Source organism: Leptidea sinapis, chromosome 44 (genome assembly GCF_905404315.1).
Source record: "Leptidea sinapis chromosome 44, ilLepSina1.1, whole genome shotgun sequence".
NCBI lineage: Eukaryota > Metazoa > Arthropoda > Insecta > Lepidoptera > Pieridae > Leptidea > Leptidea sinapis.
The window spans coordinates 7,272,116-7,294,502 of record NC_066308.1 but is presented as its reverse complement, the minus strand read 5'-3'; the positions used below and the strand labels follow the sequence as shown (position 1 = coordinate 7,294,502).

The 22,387-nt window shown below is 34.5% G+C and overlaps 2 protein-coding genes across 8 annotated transcripts in view; both read left to right on the top strand.

Moving 5' to 3' along the window:
- The window catches only part of LOC126977255 (uncharacterized), a 258,799-nt gene extending 247,666 nt beyond the window's left edge, over positions 1 to 11,133 (top strand). For 4 of the 5 annotated variants that reach the window (XM_050825993.1, XM_050825995.1, XM_050825997.1 and 1 more), the window contains 3 exons: positions 4,404 to 4,488; positions 7,341 to 7,577; positions 9,461 to 11,133. In XM_050825993.1, the coding sequence (XP_050681950.1) occupies positions 4,404 to 4,488; positions 7,341 to 7,577; positions 9,461 to 9,579 (441 nt within the window). In that variant the 3' untranslated portion in view covers positions 9,580 to 11,133. Of the gene's footprint in view, positions 1 to 4,403; positions 4,489 to 7,340; positions 7,709 to 9,460 lie in introns of all 5 variants that reach the window. The other variant, XM_050825994.1, reaches the window with a different exon arrangement.
- A 4,598-nt stretch (positions 11,134 to 15,731) lies between these two features.
- On the top strand, positions 15,732 to 21,924 carry LOC126977239 (intraflagellar transport protein 74 homolog). 3 transcript variants are annotated; one of them, XM_050825968.1, is made up of 11 exons: positions 15,732 to 15,915; positions 17,539 to 17,659; positions 18,386 to 18,623; positions 18,791 to 18,987; positions 19,069 to 19,239; positions 19,323 to 19,448; positions 19,518 to 19,619; positions 20,096 to 20,401; positions 20,626 to 20,740; positions 20,813 to 20,922; positions 21,684 to 21,924. In XM_050825968.1, the coding sequence occupies exons 1-11, from the start codon at positions 15,806 to 15,808 to the stop codon at positions 21,891 to 21,893; spliced, it is 1,806 nt and encodes a 601-aa protein (XP_050681925.1). In that variant the 5' UTR covers positions 15,732 to 15,805; the 3' UTR covers positions 21,894 to 21,924. The 3 variants fall into 3 exon arrangements, with proteins under 3 accessions (XP_050681925.1, XP_050681924.1, XP_050681926.1); XM_050825967.1 differs by having other exon boundaries at positions 19,063 to 19,239; XM_050825969.1 differs by lacking the exons at positions 15,732 to 15,915; positions 17,539 to 17,659; positions 18,386 to 18,623; ... (2 more) ...; positions 19,323 to 19,448; positions 19,518 to 19,619 and having other exon boundaries at positions 19,979 to 20,401.
- The last annotated feature ends 463 nt before the right edge of the window (positions 21,925 to 22,387 follow it).

Below are 22,387 nucleotides of genomic sequence, written 5' to 3'. Positions count from 1 at the left end.
GTGGTAAACTGCTGCACGAGGCAACGCTGCTGAAGTTTTTTTTATGAAAATAAAGAACGAGACAAGCAGGACGTTCAGCTGATGGTAACTGATACGTCCTGCCCATTACATTGCTGCGCCGCTCAGGATTCTCGAAATACCCGAAAATTCTGAGCGGCACCACAATTGCGCTCGACACCTTGAGACATAAGATGTTAAGTCTCATTTGCTCATTAATTTTACTAGCTACGGTGCCCTTCAAACCCATAATCTAGCCAGCATCCTGTGCAAAGGAGCCTCCCACTGGTAAAGTAAATCTTCTTTCTTAAATTTATTATCTTATATCTTTAAACGAGCAATTCTTGTATATATATAATCTGAATCTCGGAAATGGCTCCAACGGTTCTCATAAAATGTAGTAGACATGATATAGAGAAATCGATCTAGCTAGGTATCAATTTTAAAAATTGTAGTTTTATCTGTGTTTTAATGAGAAACACCTGCAATAATATTAGAATACAAAGGTAAATTTCGTCACTATATACAAGACTGTAATAGCTCAGATAGGACATTGGGTGATCCGGAAAGCAGAAGACCCCGGTTCAAATCCAGATGTCCTATTAGTATTTTTTGTTTTGTTCAAGTTTTATACATTCTTAAAAATGCGAGCAAGGCTCGGTTGTCCGGATATTTATTATATTAAAATTGTAAGAAAGAAGCATTAGTTAGAGGAACTATAATCAAAGACTCCGATTGGAAAACTACACATGATTCAGAATCTATCATTGCATTGTGCACAATGTTCGTCGAGTATATTCACTTTCCACTTTCCAATAATACTTAACTGTGCTTCAATTATAGAGTTGAATTAATTCTTCTTGCGTTGTCATCGTCGATAAAGTATAACCATGGTAAGATACAAGTTTCTAATCTTTTGTTAGTCAAAATTAGATTACCAATCTAATTTTAGCGGAAATAATTACCAACTCTGTACTTTCAATGGAATGTTACCGGATTTTATATTATAACCAACAATGTATAAATGTCGAACAATTAGTATCATATACTACTTTTGTTGGATATCAATGTTCTTATAGCTTAATAAATTACACTAATAAAGTACTAGCTGATGCCCGCGACTTTGTCCGCGTAAATAAAGGGTTTTTTAAAATAATAAGCAAGCTTCGAATCGAAGATTATCTCATGTCCTATTCCAGTTCCGGTTCCCGTCTTCGGTCCCGTTTTCAACATATTATATCAATCTTATTTCGAGGAAGATTGCTATGGAAAACTAAACCTACTATTGTTTTAGTTATAGCTTATCGACGTAAATCATTTTTACACAAATCCCACGGGAACCATGGATTTTTCCGGAATAAAATATGTCCTTTCCCAATCTCTAGTCTATCGCTGTACCAAATTTCATCAAAATCAGTTCAGTAGCTCCAACGTAAAAGCGTAACAAACAAACTTACTTTCACACATATAATATTAAATCTATAATATAGTAGCAATTTCCTAATATAGCATATATCTAATAACCTTTAGCACGTAATTACATATTTATAAATAAGCCTATATTTTATTTTTTCTTAAAAAGGGGCATGAACGGGTTGAAATAAGGGATAAAAGTCTGCATGGGAATTCTGCATTTTCGGAGATAAAACCATGAACCTTTGTATTAAGGCACTTGATAAGAAGTAAATTATAAATATTTATTCGATTTTTGAAATCCGCTTTATCATAGAAGAGCGCCGCCAGCAGCGAAAAAAGAACAGTTTGTGTATGTATTATTTGAAAATTATCCTAAAAAAAATAAAAACATGGTGCCCAAATTAAGCATTCCACGCGGATGAAATCGAAAGCTAGTTAGTATATAAAGTATTGGCATGAACTAAGTTAGTAAACAATAATCCTTTTAATATCTATAAAGGATAGTAGCTAAAATAGTAAAATGAAATAACACACCTATACCTAACACAGGTAGTGTGTTATTCCTTATGTAACACAGTGACACGCGAAATAAAACAAGACGAAAATATGTATCAAAATACAAATCATGTGAAACATTCGCTACACTTTTACTAAGCTCATTTCTTACGTAACTATGGTAGTTATTGTGTCGAATTACTTGCACAAAAAGTCTTGTATTGGTGGAGTAGTCGCATAAAGGAAGATGAGCTAGCATCCACATAGCTACACCGCTGAACAATGGCGGAGCAGATATCGCTGACGTATCTGAGATATCAACGCCGCAAAAGATAAATGACAGTCGGCCGAGTAACCTTCGATCTCCTTTTATTGGCTTCCAAATGCCGTGAGCTCTTATGCTATGACATTACAAAGATGAAGAATATCCTTTGTCCTTTACAATCACTTTGAGCTTGATTTAAGACTTCGCACTATGTCTGAACATTTATATTGACTACGATATCCTGTGATATTTCAAGCTCAGGCATACATTCATGAGCACAGACAATTCATATCGGTTATCATTCTTTTATAGATTTTTACATCGAATTTATTATTATGGAAACTCTGTATCGATCTCGTACAAATCAAAATATCTTTTTAATAATAACCTAAAACATAGTTTAAACTTTTTTGTCAACATGCGAATCTTTAATGTGAATTACTTTTCGTGTAACCCAGATACTCACAAATTTACAGCAATTCTTGCGGGAAAATTGTATCGTGATATTTGCCGAAATTCCCCTCCTACACGTGGGATCGAATGAGATTCGGCTCGACCCCTTCACCCCCTAAATGCCTCGCTTAATTGTGGACGCCCCCAAACAGGCTATAAAATCTTGATTTCATATTTTATTAAAATACATTCGAAATAATATGGATCTACAAAAGAACATTTTAGTATACAATCTGAATCTAATTAGCCTAAATTCCATTTATACACTAGAATTTTTTTAAATCATTAATTTCGTTTAGTACCTAAATATACAAAAAGTTTTTGCAATAATTAATGATAGTTGTTGTAGGTATCGGGAAAAAGTAACCGTCTGGGAGCTTTCAACTAAACCGCTGTCTAAGCGGTTATGGAAAAGCTTTTTACACAAATACGATATTAATCTCAACATTTTATCACTGCATATTAATCAATAAAAAAAATTGTTTTATATTTCATGCTTAACTCATTAACTTTGATTTTACATTACCGATGGCTTTAGACTACATTATTCCCTAATACTCACATCATTTTATTTCTATTATCTTATTTTAACAGAACAGCGTCTGCCGGGTCAGCTAGCTTATTTATAAATACATTATTACATTATACGGCAATTGCATATAAATATATTTCTTCATTCTGATAAACCCTTGTACAATATGAGGTATCAGTGTTAGTTGTCTCAACTTGTAACTAGATAAGGCTCGAAAGACCCACGCGCTTCATAGTACATTTTTTGCTCGAATCCTTGTTCATAGCTCCAATAAAATAATCCACTTGACATAGTCTTAAACTTATTTAACGCTGTATTTATTTCAACACTTTAAACGCATTGTAATGTTGTCGTCTTTAAAATAATAGTCCCTTAGGGTAGGATAGTACTTGTGTGGTCAAGTATTGTGGACTGATTTATTATGTATCACAATACTCACTTACTGAATCTTTTGTTTTGTTCACTCACAATGTGGCACACTCTTTATTTATAGGTGTGCCTCGCAGATCTAAAAATCAAATTGAAATTGTTGTTCTTAAAACTGACTTTTACAATGAATACGAATTTATTTTTACTTTATAACTTGCGAGGATAATGCAAAATTTTATTGACATGAAACGAAATTTATTTATTTGTGAGTATTACATAGTTCTTAACAATTGGTAGATGTACAGCAAAATTCGCCAATTAATCGGAATACAAATATTTGATTATATTTAATTAATATTTAATATTAGATACTATGATGATTTTTTTGATAAAGTGTATAAATGCAAAAAAAATCTATAAGAGTATCACTGTTTTTACACGTTTTTTATCAGCTTCATCTGTATGTATGTTTGTTTGTAACCGACTCATTTGGGCGTGATTTTGGCCCACTTTAAACGGCCAGATTTCGTTTGAACTTGGTAGATTTGTCGAGGACCGATGACAATACATTAATTTGATAAAATTAATCCATTTTTCAATTTCCAGATTTTTGTTAAATTATCTAATTTTCATCTTTCATCTTGGGCTCCATTGATGTTAATTTTAAATTTCCTTTCTATTTTGTAGTTCGATTTTCTATAAAAAAGCGTATTTTTTAGTTTTTTTTAACTATTATTTATTGTGTAAAGATTAGTACTCGTATGTTTGTGGACTATAATTTCACCTTTGTCACACCTCAGTTCTGTCATACAATATGCGTTTTAAATATTCCAAGTGACTGATTTGTCAAACTATTCATTTATTCGTTTGTTTCAGCCGGACTATGACGACATCGACGACCGTGTACCAACGCAGTTCCCAAGAGGAAAGTCTGACAAAGGAAAGGACAACAAAAAGTATGGTAAGTACAAAACTATGCCCCAAAACTGTTTTGTACTTATTTAAATGAGTTAAATCAAGTCAAAGAAAGAATAAAAGCAAAAGTTAGATTAGTTAGTTATGGCGAAACAATAGACAGAGATAGTACCTGACGTAATGATGGTCTGCCCCCGCTTATCCTCTAGGACTCCCTAACTCCTGATTGCGTTACACCAAGAACTTTGATGCGTTGCGAATATTCCATTGACAACTGATGAATTATTAATGAATATACGTGCGACTATTCCGGTGCTCGGTGACAATTGTTTACTAACCTGCGCGAGAGTCAATTTGCACTAGATCATAGGTTCTCAACGTGGGCGATAACACCCCCTTGTGGACGTTTGAGACTTTCGGAGGGGCAGTAGAAGACCCAGAGAAAATAAGGGGGCATTGAGATGGCGCAGATGGGGCGTGGGTAGATTAAAAAATATAGTCTAAAAACGCGAAAAAATACACAAAAATACTCTAGAAAAAAACATATTCTCGAAGTGGGCGGTGAGCAAAATAAGGTTGAGAAACTATGCACTAGATTAACCAATTTTTCTTTACAGGCAGAAGAAGTAAATAAAATTAGTAAACATTTTTTTTGTTGTGTTATTTTTCATACTTTGGAAAAGAAAATCATTTTGAATACGTAGAGTTTATTTTTTATCACACCATATGAGGTAAAATCCTATCTGAAGGGTTAAAAACCCAGTTGGATCATGTAATTAATGCGACAATTGTTCCAATCTACTTTTTGCTCGTCGGTTAATTAAGTCTAAGTGCCTGGCGCTTTGCATTCCTAATTTAATGGAACAGTTGGGTATTTTAATTACAAATGTAGTGAAATATATGCTTGTATGGTTTTGTGGCCTAGTCTTACCGTCATACTGTACTGTCCCATTTATTTTAACTCAACAGAAAACTCAAACGTTAGTTATTGATGACTTTTACCAATATCAAAGTCATTTCACCATTAATTACTACCAATTTGGAAATTATTGCTTTCATAGTTCCAAGTTTAAGCGAGTTAGATGAAATGAGACATTTGTCATCATTTCTTTTTCATCTGTTTTATGTTACTAATAATGCCTACCACTAGGCTAAGTCGAGTTAGTATGTCTTTTGTGGGGCTTTATATATGCTTTTACAAGAATTTAAAAAGCGTTTGTGCTATAAAGGTTACTCGAACATAATTGACTTTCTGATACCACTGATTGGGAATGGAGTGACCGTCCATAAGCTATTTAATGATAATGACAGTATGGCGATTGGCTACGAAGTATAATCCGGCTAAGTTGAAAAGCGAACATTTGCTTAAAATGTAGTGGATTTCCGTTATCTCCATTTTCTACAAGATTATAGCCGTCATCTGTCAATCTATCAATGACTGCACCTTTCATATAATCGAGTGAATCTTTTCTTTCTTAGAGACTTTCGCTAGGCTGATTTGTATTGCAAAGCGAGTAACGTAATTCACTTAAAAGTCGAGTCACAATCAACTCATGTTGAATGACTCGTCGTATCCCCAAATTATGCAAATACACGAATTTAATCTATGATCAGGTCGTGGGAAGTACTGAAGCATAACATTTAAATAATTACTATTTTCTGACTTTATTGTTCAATTGGTAACCGTGTTTCTTGACAATTTGGTACAAACATGTAATTGTGGTTGAAAAAATACCTAATCAACCTTCTTTTTTATGCAAATATGACGAGATGAGCAGGACATTCAGCAGATGGCCTCTCAGGATTCTTGAAAAACCCAATAATTCTGAGCGGCCCTACAATTGCGCTCGTCACATCTATACTAATATTATAAGGCTGCAGTGTTTGTTTGTTTGTTTGTTTGTTTGTTTGTTTGTTTGTTTGAACGCGCTAATCTCTGGTACTACTGGTCCGATTTGAATGATTCTTTCAGTGTTGGGTAGTCCATTTATCGAGGAAGGCTATAGGCTATGTTTTTTTTTTCAAAATTAGGGAACCGTAATAAAATTGCTATTTTGTAGCACAAGGTGTAAAATCGAATAAAACTATCGCGTGAATTATACTTTATATGGCAAAACAACGTTTGCCGGGTCAACTAGTTGAGATATAAGATGTGAAGTCTCATTTGCCGAATACGGCATACCAATTATTCTAAAATTATTAATTGCAAATTTCTTTAATATAATTCGTACTAGAGCAGAACTAACCGCTTTGGAGTTCAAAAGCGTTTCGCAACGCATGACATTTATGTAAAACCTTGATATTTGAACGTTCGTGTTGGTCGTAGGATGTGGAACATTAAAGGGAGTTCACGAATGAATCTCGAAGCTATTGGCCCATTTAATATCCACACACAAGACAATAGTCATAATAGAATAATAATATTAACACGTGTGACGAGAATTGGCAATATTACTCATAGATATATTACTTGGTACCTCTACAATTTTTTTAGTTAGCAATAATAGAGTGTGATATATAGTAGTAGAGGTCTCCTGACTATGGATCTGAAGCCATGACGATCCGAGCGGCAGAGAGGAAAAAGGTTGAGGCGTTTGAGATGTGGTGTTGGAAAAGGATGCTTCGCATACCGTGGACTAGATTGTCCACAATCTGGTATTAAAAGATCTTGGGGTATTTTGCTTTGTCCGACGCCTTACCATTAATTAAGACAAACTGATAGTCAGGGCAAAAAACCACGCGGACTTTCACCGAGCCGCTGGTTGGATCAGATCAAGACATTCACTGGCCTACCACTTACGTCCGCAATAAGGAAGGCCGAGGATCGAAGGAGTGGCAGGCTTTAGTGACCAAGAAGAAGAAGAGAGTATGTGACTTATAGAAGTTTTTTCTTTCCAGATGACCCCTACTACTGCGGTCTCCGGGCTCGCGTCCCCAACTTCGTGAAAGCAACAGGCAAGCACGTGCTGCCAGCGATGACGGAGCGTCTCACTCTCAAGGAGACGCCCGTGCCAAGCAAGCGCTACAGCGTCGCTCACGCCCACCCCGCTCCGTTCCCGGGCCATATGCCATTCGCTCACGCTCCTATGCCACAGGCCGCCTTATGGCACGCCCGTTCCTACGAGAGCGGAATCGGTGCGTACGACCGTCCGAGAAAAGAAAAGATCATGTACCAATTCTATCCCGACAGAGAACGCCGCCTTCGTCCCTTGGTGATACAACAGCCCCGCTAACTAACTATTTTAGGGATCTCCACTCCAGTCTTGGTATTTACCACTTTCTGATTTTCGCTTCGCTTGCCATGCACCAAGCTTGGGTTTTCCACTGCACTGGTATTTTCTTTTTCATTTTTATCTTATAGGCTCACTGCTACATAATCTTCGTTACTATTTAGTTCATGCACATTATTTTCACTTCTTACAACATTCTGCTCAATAATTATTATAATATCGAATATTTCATCAGATCGTATTGTACTGTTATTACCTAGCACGCTAGCTCTTTCCGTCTACACTTCTTTCTTTTTATCTTACATCTAATTCCATTTATTTTATTTTTAGGTTATTTATCAAAAGGGATTCTTGGTACATGGATATTTATTTCAACGTTTTATTTCAGTTGAAAGGAGTTCAAAGCCGACCATGATTTGCAGCTCATTAGCGACGCTTTGCTTATTAGGATTATGTCATAATATTGATTTCGTTTTGATCAATATCGGGTTATTTTTATGCTTTTAACGAATGAATTTTACAAGCATGTGTTGGAATAGGCTCTAGATAAGAAGATTGTGCATACAAGAGTCAATTTGAAACCCATTGCAACTATAACATTAAAGCTATTATAGACATTAAATTAAAACGACGAATTATCCGCAGTAGTTAATTCAACTTTAAACAGTTAGATGGGTCTCAAATATCTTTTGATTGTACATCTTATGGAAAACCTTTTCTGAGTCAAATAGATACCACAAATATCTTGGTAACTGATGAATATATATAAATTGAAGTTGCGATGTGGAAAAGATTTTCAATAAATTCTTACATATTAATAATATTTAGATAACAGAAAGAAAACAAAAATAATCTCAAGCATGTATAACTAATAGTAGTTAACATAAATAACTTTAAAAACCACAAGTATTTGCAATTTAATAAAATTACCAACAATATTGCATATTTCATACAAATAAAGATTCAAATTACATCTCTTGTTCCCCACTGACAAGATTACTTAAACCAATATATGTTCCTTAGAAAGGGTTCGATTGAGAAATCGTAGAATGAAACACATTAAATTTGTATAAATATTGAACAATACAAGCCCTAGGGCATGTAGCTTACAAGATTTAGTAACTTGTACATTCTTTGTTTTGTGTGTTGGAAAATAATACCAGAACATATGTGAAAAGCTTGCATGAACTCAATGCTATAAATTTGTAGCGCCATGTTCACATTTACAACAGGGTTTTAACTTAATGCATTATTTGCAAGTTTTTGCTAAAGTGTATAACATCGCGTTGCAAATTATTTGTACTTGAAACCTTTAAAGAATTTTACAAAAGGAAGAATTATTAATTTGTCGAGTCCCGGATTGATGACTCTCTTTCCAAACATATTTTCCAAGTCAGTGATAGCAAAAGTTGTTTATTAAAGTTTAGAAGTTATTTTTGTGTTTGTAAAAATTAATTGGACGTAGTTCCTGAAAAATGTTCCAAGCCACAAACATCACATTTTAAGGAATTTGTGTTTAAAGTTTAATAAATATTATGTATTCTTTACATGTGAGTTGGGCTACTAAGTCATGATATCATTTTAAGAGTTACAGTAGGGCTGCCATTTTCAGTCAGTCCGTTAATATGAATCACGTGACCAGTTTTGTGTTCTTTACTCAATTTCGACATGATTGTGGTTTGGAACGTTTTTCTGGAATTGCGTCCAATTAGGAAACCAAATAAACTGCCTGTTTCTAAGGAATATTACTCCCTGTGGTTATTTTTTAATGAAATATTTTCCTTTCAGATGATAGAGATCATTACGACCCTTATGCACTGTACGGTCGCCTCCCGATGCCTGGTCGGGGATTCCCTCCGGCACCCGCACCGCACGCTCGTCACATGTTCATTGGAGAATGGGATTAATGCTGTAAAAGATGATAATGAATCATCTTTTGATAATACGACTAATATGTATGAGGGTCATTCATAAACATTTTTCGTAGAATCCTTCTCCAACTGGCCAAATAAGAGAGATTGATAAACATTTACAGAGAAAGTCAATTAAGATGTATAAAATTTAATTACTTACGTAGATACATAATTACAGTATCATAACCAACTCACTGTCTAAAGATAAATATTGGAATTTATAATAAAGTAGACGAAAGATTTATAACAATGAATATTAATGATTATGAATGATTCTTATGAAAAGTTGTTTCTAAGATAATCTTAGAAATAACTTATACTATAAAAGACTACGAAAATGGCTTAACAATTAGTTTTGTAAATATTTACTTGTAAATTATGAACTATTAAGTTCTTCCAAACATTTTATTTGCGAAAGATATGATTACATCGATTAAGCGTTGTTCGAAGAAAAAATATTGCAAGGGAATACAATATTTAAATTTTGGTCGCTATAAACTAAAATATATTTCTGTCTTTAAAATAAACAGACAGTATATTTTAGTTAAGTACGCCTATTTTAGATTTATTTCTCTTAGGATTTTATAGATTTTGTAAGATTCTAAGTATAAATGTATAATTGAGTGTTTTGCAATATCACTGCCAATGTATATGTTTATTATAGAAGGTTCAATTATATGACTTAAGAATTCTGAATATTTAAGGGCAATTTTAAAAATTCTGAGTTTTTTACAACTACATAGGCGACCCTTTTGTGTCCCTCCTAGTCATTACAGGGTTGGGAAGTTGTTACTGAAATTATATCGATAAACTACTTCTAACAAATACTTTTTAAATTTTTTATACACTTTTTTCACTTTATCTGTTCTTCCCTGACCTTTGTAAATACGATACATTTTCTTTCATTTTAAATGCTTAATTAGGTATAATATGACTTTACTATAGAACCATAATATTAAATACTCAATTATAAAATAATCTGAATGCAACTAATAATATTTTTTTTATGAATTAGCGTTAATATAGGATTTTATTAATTGATTACTTACAATTGTAAATTTTACAAGCCTATCTATAAATAAAATAAGTAGTTTGTACAGATTTTTTTAAATGTTTTTGATAAGCTGAATCAAAATTGAATTTTGTAGGTGCTAGGCCGGTTACCATTTTTTATATTATGATTTATGTAGTAAATTATATTTTATTCAGAACGACTTTATTATTGAAAACAATTTAGCCGAGCATAGTTTGCTTCGTGCGATGTCTCCTAAATTAATCAAAATAACTTTAGATGAATCGAATTATTTTTTGTTCGTATTTATAATAACTAATTTTAGTAGGTTTTAACACAAGTGAATTCGCCATCACAATTTCTAGTACATATTTAATTCATATCGTATCTTAAGTTGATTGTGTAGGCGTTTGCATTATTTTCACTATCGATATCGATTTATTAATTGATAAATTAATCAACATCCCTATGTAGCCGGGTGTTGGTTTACGAGTAACGTAACCTAAGTATGTGAATACAATATACGAATATTTTAATTTGTCTTGTTTTACTTATCCTAAATTACTAATTGGAGAGACTGTGAGAGTATGTGAGAGTATGTGAACTTCGATCAAGTTCATTTACGTTCGTTCCCAATATACTATCTACAGATAGAGATATATTACTAACTTCTACGTCAGTAATTAGCTGTCAATAATCTGAAGCTGTCCCAATATACCAGATAAGTCATTCTTATCGCCTTATATTGGGACGCGTGAATTGCAATTTCCATACAAACTTCTATCGCTGGTAAGCTATACGTCTTCCCATTGACAGACAGCGTGTACGGATAAGGTGAGTTGCCGTCGATAAGTTTATTGGGACAGAATAGTCCACGACAGTTACGATTTTTATTTCAAGTCGGCCACAACCGGAGATAGTCTGACTATTGGGAACGGCCGTTAGACACATAGCTTGACCAAGATTCAGAACCAAATACAAAGAATGAATTGCACACTTTGGAGCTCTTTCATTTGTCAATGTGACGATTTGTGACTCTTATCTGAATTTGTGTGTAGTAAGTATCTAGTAATGTACTTAACTTGGCCAAGATTCAGAACCAAATACTAAGAATGAATTGCACACTTCAGAGCTCTTTCATTTGTCAATGTGGCGATTTGTGGCTCTATCTGAATTTATGTGTAGTAAGTATCTAGTAATGTACTTAACTTGGCCAAGATTCAGAACCAAATCCTAAGAATGAATTGCACACTTCGGAGCTCTTTCATTTGTCAATGTGGCGATTTGTGGGTCTATCAAATTCTTTCTGTAGAAATTACCTAGTAGTGTACTTATCTTGGCCAAGATTCAGAACCAAATACTAAGAATGAATTGCACACTTCGGAGCTCTTTCATTTGTCAATGTGGCGATTTGTGGCTCTATCTGAATTTATGTGTAGTAAGTATCTAGTAATGTACTTAACTTGGCCAAGATTCAGAACCAAATCCTAAGAATGAATTGCACACTTAGGAGCCCTTTCATTCGTCAATGTGGCGATTTGTGGGTCTATCAAATTCTTTCTGTAGAAATGATCTAGTAGTGTACTTATCTTGGCTAAGATTCAGAACCAAATACTAAGAATGAATTGCACACTTCGGAGCTCCTTCATTTGTCAATGTGGCGATTTGTGGCTCTATCTGAATTTATGTGTAGTAAGTATCTAGTAGTGTGACCATTTTCAAATGTATATAATAAGACGTTTCACAGCTAACGTCAGTGGAACACTATATATATGTTACACACCATCTAATTAATAGCGTAAAATAATAATGCTCAAGAAGATATCTATTGTTCCTTAATATTCCTGTTCAACCACGATTGCTCTTATACCTACTGTTGTGTCGGTCAGGTAATGTGTACTGTTGTTTTCGAGGTTCACATTCGCTATGAGTGGTTCCATAGGGTTTCGTGGATACCTTCAACATCAGGCTAAGAACAGGTATTAAATTTAACGGTTCATGATGGTTGAAAGCGGTTCATATCTATAACATTGCTCGGAGTGTAAACGTTAAATAAGCATACTATTAAACCTTATTAACGGCTTAATTCCAGAAGAGTCAAAAGCAGTTGAGCTTTCTTGCCGAATGTAGAGACCGTACCACAGATTACTGTTAAGTTTCTACACGTAAACCACGTGAGTAAATAATCGGTTTAATAACTCATTCGACGTAAACCTTACGCTCGTTATGTGCGGTCAAGTGGTAGTTGAATATCACTAAAATTGAAACTTTGCTCTATCAAATGAGTCACCGTTGAAGGTTGGTGGACATAACCGTTCTTCACCGGTTTCTTCCAGAAAATCGCCATTTACTTAAATAACCAAAAAACTATAAAAAAAAAAATAGTGGTCAAATGAAGAATATATAGTCACCTGTGTAGGTACCTACCTACTTAAACGTCAACTATTTTTTTTCAGTTTCCAAGCCAAAGCTAAAATAAATAAATTAATACAGTTTCTTATGGAAAAGGAGGACAATTGAGCGTACGGGTCACGGTGTTAAGTGATGACCGCCGCCCTATTTCTCTTGCAACACCAGAGCAATCACCGGAGCGTAGCCGTCCTATAAGGAAGGAAGGAAGGAAGTTGTAAGCGTTTTTTTTGAAGGTACCCATATCGTGTCGTCCCAGAAACACCGCACAAGGAAGCTCCTTCCACAGCCTTGTAAATAAAAGCTTTTAGTAGACAGTACTAAAATAATGTATTAAAGTAGGAGGCATGTATTTACCATAGACTTAGAATATACTAATGTAGACTACCTGACAGCCCGAAAATTTGCGACTACTATTGATTTGTCAATGTTTGCGTTAGCTAGCGGTTAGCTAGTTTAAAATCATCAAAATAAAGAGCTAATGCCAAGCGTGGCTGACTGTTTACGACTTGTTTTGATTCAGTTAAATTTAATACACGGCACCTATTTCTGCCGGGAAGGAGTAATGTGCAAGCATTATTGTGATTCGGTCTGAAGGGCTAGCGTAACCGTAACCGTAGCTAGAGAAATTACCGGGCAAATGAGACCTCAAGGTGGCGACCGCAGTTATAGTGCCGCTCAGAATTTTTGGGTTTTTGTAGAATCCTGAGCGGCACTTCATTGTGTATCACCATCAGCTGAACGTCCTGCTCGTCTCATCCTATATTGTCATAAAAAAAAAACTATAGATTCGAATATAGTTAGAAATGTTCTTCTCTCTCGTACGCTTTGTTTGTCTATACGCTAGTTTATTGTATTTACTCAAAATTGAATCAATTTTGACTCAAAAATTTTCTCAAAATTGATTCCTTTAGAATTCTTTCTGATGTCATTTCTAATAACTACTAGACACTACTACCGCTTCGGAAACAAATGGCGCTCTGAGAGAGAAGAAGCAGCGCAAGAAACTCTCCCAGCATTCTTTTTTGCGCTCTTTTCAATAAAAATATACAATATTGTACAGTCATTTCTATCGCTATAAAATAATCACAATCTAGACCCAGGCTGTCCGATCATTTAGATATTCAGCAGTAATATAAACCTCTTGAAAAATAAAAACTTAAGCACGAGTTACACAAACAATACGGCAGTAAGTATTCGATTATGTACATTATATTTTGTCTAGGTACCCACCTATTACCTACACACATTTTAATTATAGAATTTTATTTGACTTACCACCGATTCCACCTTCGCACAACATGCCAAAAACTAGGATATCATATATCACTATCTCTGGACGTCTGGCATTCCTCTCTTCAATGCGATTTTCAAATAATTTTTTTCCACTTACAACAAATGACTATGAATCTTGAACTGAGATTCCTTGTGCGGTGTTTATAGGACGGTAGCACATACCCATGATACCACCTTCAAGAAACCTGTTATGAACGTCATGAAGATCTATCAAAGTAGCAAATTCTCGAATAGGGTGGCAGATGTGACGATAGATAGGTAGCCATTTTTATAAAAAAAACTACTTTACTGTGGAACTTGATTTATATGTGGAACAAACGTCAGTGCTGGTGAACTATCGGAAGCAAAGAGAATAATATATAGGGAAAAGAGAGCCCTCTCTACGCATTATGAGCTGTCTATTTGAAAACTAGCGCCATCTGGAGATTGGCCCCGAAAATAACTATATATATGCTCGAAATTATAAAATTAATGTAGGTATTGCAATTTTTTTCCATGTTGAAATTGCGCGTACATTTAGTTATTTAATATTGTCAGAACATAAAGGATAGGTTTAGTAGTGTAAATATGCAAAATGGAACACGAGAGCTACATACATGCGCAAACGCTAGAAGTAGCCGCCATTTGATGACCAGTGGGCAGTGACACAATTAAAGAAAATTTTAAAGGTTTTAAAGCGAGTGACAGCTGACAAAGCTTTCATTTTCGGGCCAACTAAGAGCCTTCTGAAAACGTCACTTTAAGGCGTCTGTCCCACCCCTGGTCGGAAATGTGTTGCAGATATATTTCAAAGAGGATGTAAATACTACGTAATGAGACGCGGAACTGCCTAAGTAAAAATGAAACATAAGTATGAAACGTGCAGTGATTTGAAATACCTAAGTTTGAAATAGTAGTAATTACAGCATGGCGATTGGTATAATCCGGCTAAGTTTGAAAGCAAATAGTTGCTTAAAACGTATACGTATTTTTGTCTATTTGAAGCATCACTCGCGAGTGTCCAGAGAACTAATTTTGACGTATAATGCAAATGGCTGCAAAGGTAAATACAATACTCTGAAGTATTTTTGCATTTTGAATTATTTTTATTCGTTTTCCGTGTTATTTATACTCCAAGAATCAACGTAATAAAGTACACAATTTCTTTTTTGTAAATAGAGTCGCACCATCTATCGATGTTTGCTTTGGTTGTCGTCAATAGTTTTAGTACCGCAGACTCTCGCTAAATGGCCATCAGCGCCAAAATGGCGAATGTCAATCAGGCACAAAAGCACTTTGACAGCCGCCAGTCCAGTGGTATATAGTAGAGGTCAGTGGATTCGCTAGCCTGAAACCAAAGCCTATAACACTCTTCCATAAAAACTAGTTCTATATCTTCATTTCCTTCAAACGGCTGTTTACGTGTGTCATTGGTTGTCATGGCAACCAGTAAACAACAAATCTAATGCGCGTGGTCCGCGATACCAATTATAATAAAATAAATTAAGTGCGACGTCAATAATTATGGATTATTCAGACGAGTCAGAGCAGAGTAGCCGACGGTCTGACGCACCGCGACCTCTGTCCAGGCGGGGCTTTAGAGAATATACCAACAGTGGTTCAGTTTTGTCAAGGTAAGTAACATTTTGTTGATCAAATATTGCTTATGATATAAAGATACTAATTTAGATACTTATATATTTAACTAACTGACATATTGCCATATAAAGTACTTAATTTAAAAAAAATTGGGTTATAAAGAATAGATGTAACCGATTCTCAGACCTACCAAATATATCGTACTCCAATTGCACGTAGTTTCTGAAAAACGTTTCAAGCTACAAATATCACATTTTAAGAAATTTAATAAGTATTAGTGTATTCCATACATGTGGGTTGGGCTACTGGTCATCGTGTCATTTAAAGAATGACAGTAGGGCTGCCATTTTTGTCAGTCCGCTAATATGAATCACGTGACCAGTTTTGTGTTCTTAATTAATTTCAACATGATTATGGTTTTGAACATTTTTCTGGAATTACGTCCAATTATTGTAGTCGATTGCCATCTTGCAACCTTATAGAGGATTTGTGGATGGAATAGAATAATATTTAAATCGCGATACAAAAGTAGGTGTTAATCGTAGGCGGTAGAAAATTTAAAGTTAAAATACACACGTATTTTTTAATTCTGGATAATAATAAAATAAGAATAAAAAAATACATTTAGGGTAGGTGACATCTAGGGGTATGAAAAATAGATGTGGGCCGATTCTCAGACCTACCCGATATACACACAAATTATCAAACAAATCGTTCAGCCGTTTCGGAGTAGTTTGGTAACTAACACCACGACACGAACATTTTATAATTATTAGAGGTAATACTGCCAGAAAGATTTTATTCATATTTTGTAGATTTGTTTATCAAGTAACCACAGCTATCTACATGTTAGGTAGCCACGTATTAATTCAAACCCAACGATATCTAGTTGTCTATGTTGTGTTTAATGCTGGTAATATTTATTCGTATGTGGGTTTTATAATAAGTGTAGTCTAATAATAAACATAGAAACTTAGATTAAGGATTGGTCTAACTAAATACCGCACCAAAGAACAATAGCTTTTTAGTAAGGCAAGTTAGATGCTTTTGTTTGATTGGCATCTTGATACTCAATAGCATCTTTCAAATTTTTCTAACATACGCTTCGTGTTATTTTAGTCTGAAATTATTAAAATATATAATACTTACGGATAATAATAATTATCATGTGATCTGAACACTTAGTACGCAACCCGGTAATTCAATTATTAGCAAAGTTTATCAGAACATGTGGCAAGTCAGCGTGGCGTTTATTCGAGACTGGCTCGAGTACGCCCCCTTGGGCGTAATATTAGTTGCCGCACCTTGCAACTATGCCTGCGGTCCGTAGAGCACAGCGGAAACCAATCCTTAATCTAAGCTTAATTTTAAGATGTGCAATGTGCATGAACCTCTTAACTGCATATGAGGTCCTGGTACATGTCGCTAGGATGACACATGATTTCAACCGCTATGAAAGACATTACTATCACCGCTACCATATTTATGTTCCCCTGGTGTCTATGTAGTAATACGTCGTGCGCATGACGTCAGAAAATATTAGGCATACCTTTAGGAAATTTTGAATAAAAATATTTCAATTTGATTGTGTACCCTGGCCTGAACTTGAAATCAATTAAAGAAAAGGGAAATTTTACGTCTGCCTCTCATACTTTCAGGAGCGGCAGCATGCGCCCAACATCTGCATACAGAGGGAGCACTGGTTTGTCCACCGCTGGGTTCGGACCAGCTCCTCAGACAGCGACCAGGCAACAGACTGCTATGACTGGGTTTTCTATGGTGATTTTCTGATGTACTTTAATTTTTATTTTATCCAGAGCGGCATTTTTATACATTTTAGAATTTTGATTCCAATTTTGATGGACGTCCTAACATTGACTTCCATATTTCTCAAAGACAAAGAAATCATAAAGCACATGAGGGGATCATAATTGATCCATCGCTTTGATTGCCATAAAACATAGAATATAAATTATAAAAAAGCGCCGTTATAGTAAGCATATAAGAAAGCATTATAAGCATTATAATCTTATACAGATGTGATTCTCAATGAGTCCCTCATTAGAACAACCTGCATATAGGTTGATATATATGATAAATTGGGATGTCCTCCAACTCCTTATCCCTGTTCGCGACGCTGAAACTTTTTCGCAGATGTATTGACTGAGGCAACCTGAGAGTTGAACAAGAGATACTAGATTTATCAATGATACGTCACTCGAACGGTTGGCACAGTGAAAATAGCGCTTGCGCGGAACGCGAGAGGTCGCGGGTTCGAGTCGCGCATCGTTCATATATTTTGTTTTCAAATTTAATTTGTGTGATCATTGGTTTCGTAACCCAGAGAGAACAAACATACAAACATTGATATTTTTTATAGAAGATAGATTATATTATTATTACAAGGATGTTATAACATTCCCGCGTAATTTATTGGAATCTATATTCTAGTATATACTATATGGTTTAAATTATATCTATTAGATCATTACACATTATTTTTAGATTGACAGGCCGATAACCCAGCAAGGTATATCAGGACTTCGCACCGGCACTGCTAGAGGTTTCCGTACGAGACAGCTTCAGGATAAAAGGTACTGGGAGGAACTTATGCAAGTGAAGATTCGGGAGATAAAAGCAGAAATCGCAAGGCTAAATGAAGAAGCTGATGCAGGAGAGAGGGAGAAGTCAGCAAAGAAGCACTATGAGAAGAGAGTTAAGGAATTGGCACAGGAGTTGACAGGTTTGATTTTAGAATACTTCTAAAATACGCAGCGAGTGATTAAGGATAGAATATTAGAGTTAAAATCATTTAAGTCTTAACATTCCAAATGAATTCAATTTGCTTGCATAATATCAACAAATCTTCAAAATTATATTTTTACGATGCATAATAAAAAAATATTTTAGATTTACAGGGGAGATTAGCAGACTACAATACAGCAATAAGAATTGCGAACGGCGAAGCATCGAATCAGTCTGTCGAGGAACAAACTAGATATTTGGAGCAAAGTAACAAAAAGTTGCAGGAAGAAGTTGAGTTAATTTTTGTCGAAAAACAGAGGAAAGAAAATCAACTGAAGCAGATAAGAGAACAAATGGACAAGGTAATATATTCATACATCTTTGATTGTATTATTTTGATAAAAAGTACAAATTATAAAATACAAAAAAAATTCTAGGAGCAGTCAAACCTAACGAGTATTTTATCCGAAATGACACAGAAGCATAAAGACCAATACAATGAGTTGGAAGCTACTGCAGTTGCCCTTCGAAATGATGTGGAACAAGCTCGAATAAAAATTGAAATGCTAAATAATGAAAAGAAGGAATTCAGCCGAGAAATATCTGGATCTCAAGTAAAAGAACCGATTCACTCATGCTGCTGCGTACTATTTGTAATCAATAATCCATTCATAGCTTCTATAAATTACTTTTTCAGATAAAACTACAACTATTGGAATTACGTAAGCGATTGGCAGCTGCTGAAGAAAAACGAGATAATATGAAGCATGAAATTAATAATAGACTTGATCCTCCAGAGGAGCGAGAGAAATTGTTACTACAAGTAATTGAATCAAATCTGCATTAATTTTCTTTTACTTATAACGCCAGTCAAAAACAATTTATGCTACAGGTTCGGGAAGATAATGCAGCTATTGCATCTCTTGACAGCAGCGCAGCCAATTTAAAAGAACAAATAAAAAAAGTTCAAGAATTGATCGAGCAAGCAGAACAGGTATATCAAACTAATTATGTAACAAGAATATGCCAAATCTCATATATCCTTAGATTGGTGTGATGTATTTATTTTTTTATGGAAGAGAACCAATGCGGGTACGGGTCCATCACAGGAGTCAAGGAGCATGCCAACCTTTTAGAAAAGTGTACGCGCTTATTTTTGGACACATGTATATTTTATACACAAGAAGCTTAATTCATTTATTATATTGGACTATTGTAACTTCAATGACATCGCTCAACAAATGTGTTGGCAAATACTGTTTAAAGCGATGTATTTAGGAGACCTATGACTCACCATACGATGATATGCACGTTACATAACAATCGTAAGCTAATTTAGTATTTTATACATAACCTGATATGACATGATACTAATCATGACTGTTGCAGTATGAATGTATAAATATAACGTTGGTACTAACCAACGTTATATTTATACATACATACATTACATATACATTTTCACGAAAGGATTTAGAAGAAGGAAATTCCGAACGCCATCAAAAATATCGTGAACTTAAGAAACGAGAGGAAACAATGGATGTCTTTATATCTTCATACGAAGAGAATCTGAGCAAGGAGAAGGAGAGAATTAATCAATTAGAGAAAGACATTGTCTTTGCGTTGGAGCACAGCAGTTCTAATATTGATTTAGATTTAAGCGAAATAGATAACTTAAAACAAAAAGATGGGTATACATCGTCTTATGATGACAGTAAAAAGACAGTGGAAATGCTAACCAAAGATTATGAAAGATTTCAGGCCAATCTTAAGAAGGTATTTATAATATATATATAAGTAGAAAGAAATTATAATATTTATATAAGCAGAAAATAGATATATAAGTAAAGATATATAAGATATATAAGTAATAAAATGTAATATATATTTTTTTATTAACCATGACAAGTAACCAATACTTGTCATAAATAAAAAAAAATACATAAAACTATAAATAAGTATTTGCAAGTCTTTCAATAAATAAAATTTTGACTTATTAGGCCGAAGCAACCCGTGAAAGACTAGCTTCCGAACTAAAAACATTACCAGAAAAGACGAATGTTATGAAAGAAGAACTTATAACACTAACCGATCTGGACAAACTTAAGTATGAGGGTAAGAATCTGTTATACGTAAAAGAACTTACAAAGTATGTATTCAATATTTACTTTATACATATATTTATAGGTGCAGAACAGAAAAAAACTCTTGAAATTGAGTTGCAGCAGATAAAGGACAAGTTGGGTCCCACGCAAAGTGCTGTATTGGAAGCATCAAACAAATTGAAAAAGTTGCAGGTTAGTCAAAATCATAATATAGTTTACACAACATCTAAACAAGCATGTAATTTAAATCTTTTGCTGATTGTTGTAGTTGCTGGTGTTGAATCTATGATTTTCGTGATAATCTTATTATATATCAATCCAGTGTCCTGATGTTTATTTCCAGTTACTCCTAAACTAATCAACGGATTTTGATGGGGATTACTTCATGGAGTGTTGTTAAGTCCAACTTGAGAGATAGGATTGTTTTTATTTCGATTTGGGACTCATATTTTTATTTCCAATATTTGTTTTGTATGGATATGGTATATTTTCTATGAGAGAATTTGTTTACGCACAGTTTGACAGTTTTCATTATAACAACAGGCAACATGTTTTACGAAATAATTCTTGATGTTTTGAAATATTATTGTCAGATTCATAAAAAAACACTATTTTGTTTATTATGTACGAAAAACGTCTGTCGGGTCAGCTAGAATTAAATATATTTGTATTTATGTATATTTATCACGGACATACTAACTCTATAGAACTCATTTGTTTGTCCCATCCAAACACAATGGTAAAGAAATAGTAAAACTGTGCAATGCATCAAGAATAAGTCCAAAATTTTAATTGTGCATTTAACAATTTGCCTCTCAATACGGGTGTATAATTAATTGCCTTGTGGGAATTACTACTTTAGGTGTCAATGAGAGATTTTTTTATTTTATGAAATGTTTTTGTATCTATATCATACGAAAGAAATTGCTAACAGACTACATTTAATTTTGCAGGCAAGTCTTGAAGGCAACGAAATGTATGCAAAACTGAATAGTTTAGAAGATCAAGAGGTACAGTTGGAAAGCAGAAAGATGGTTCTCGAAGAGGATATTGCTTCCATTACACTAAAAGCAGATTATGAACCCATAAAGAAAGAGGCGTTAAGTGAATTGGCTACTTTGAACAAGAAGATTATTGAGGATTTAAATGTTAAACCTTATTAGTACAATAAATACAATGCTTTGCATAACAACATTCTCTGTCTTGATTCTTGAATGAAGCTATTGTAAAGTGGAAATAGTATATTACACACCTAGAGAGAAAAGTAGGTTATTCTCATCCTTGGTATATTGACAATAGCGGGTGAAAATGTCCTACTAATCGCCTGCTCCTCGCATTTTAACCCTCATTACTGAGGGTCGTGATTTCTCTAAGGATTCACTTTTTGACAATAGTTCGCCATCCGTGTCTGCTTTGGCTACGTGCAGTGCGTCATGAAGTCCGGTATCCAGAGATGTGTGGATCTGGGCGGACCATCTTATTGGGCTGCGATTGGGCTTTTTCCAAACTGGATGGATAGCTCGCTTATAGTGACTGGAAAAAGACGGCTTGCCGGGAGAGAATCACCCACCTTTTTCTCTCGTCCCAGGGACTAAAAGCGAACTTTTCATCAAGGTGGGAAACTTTAAATAGTTCTTTATATCTGTTTTAAGAATGT

Bases quoted from the DNA above. Each gene is read 5' to 3' on its own strand.
- LOC126977239 (XM_050825967.1), top strand. From the start codon at position 15,806: ATGGATTATTCAGACGAGTCAGAGCAGAGTAGCCGACGGTCTGACGCA. The intron at 18,988-19,062 runs GTAATATATTCA...AAAAAATTCTAG, and splicing joins TAAGAGAACAAATGGACAAG to GAGCAGTCAAACCTAACGAG. The intron at 20,741-20,812 runs GTAAGAATCTGT...ATATATTTATAG, and splicing joins GGACAAACTTAAGTATGAGG to GTGCAGAACAGAAAAAAACT.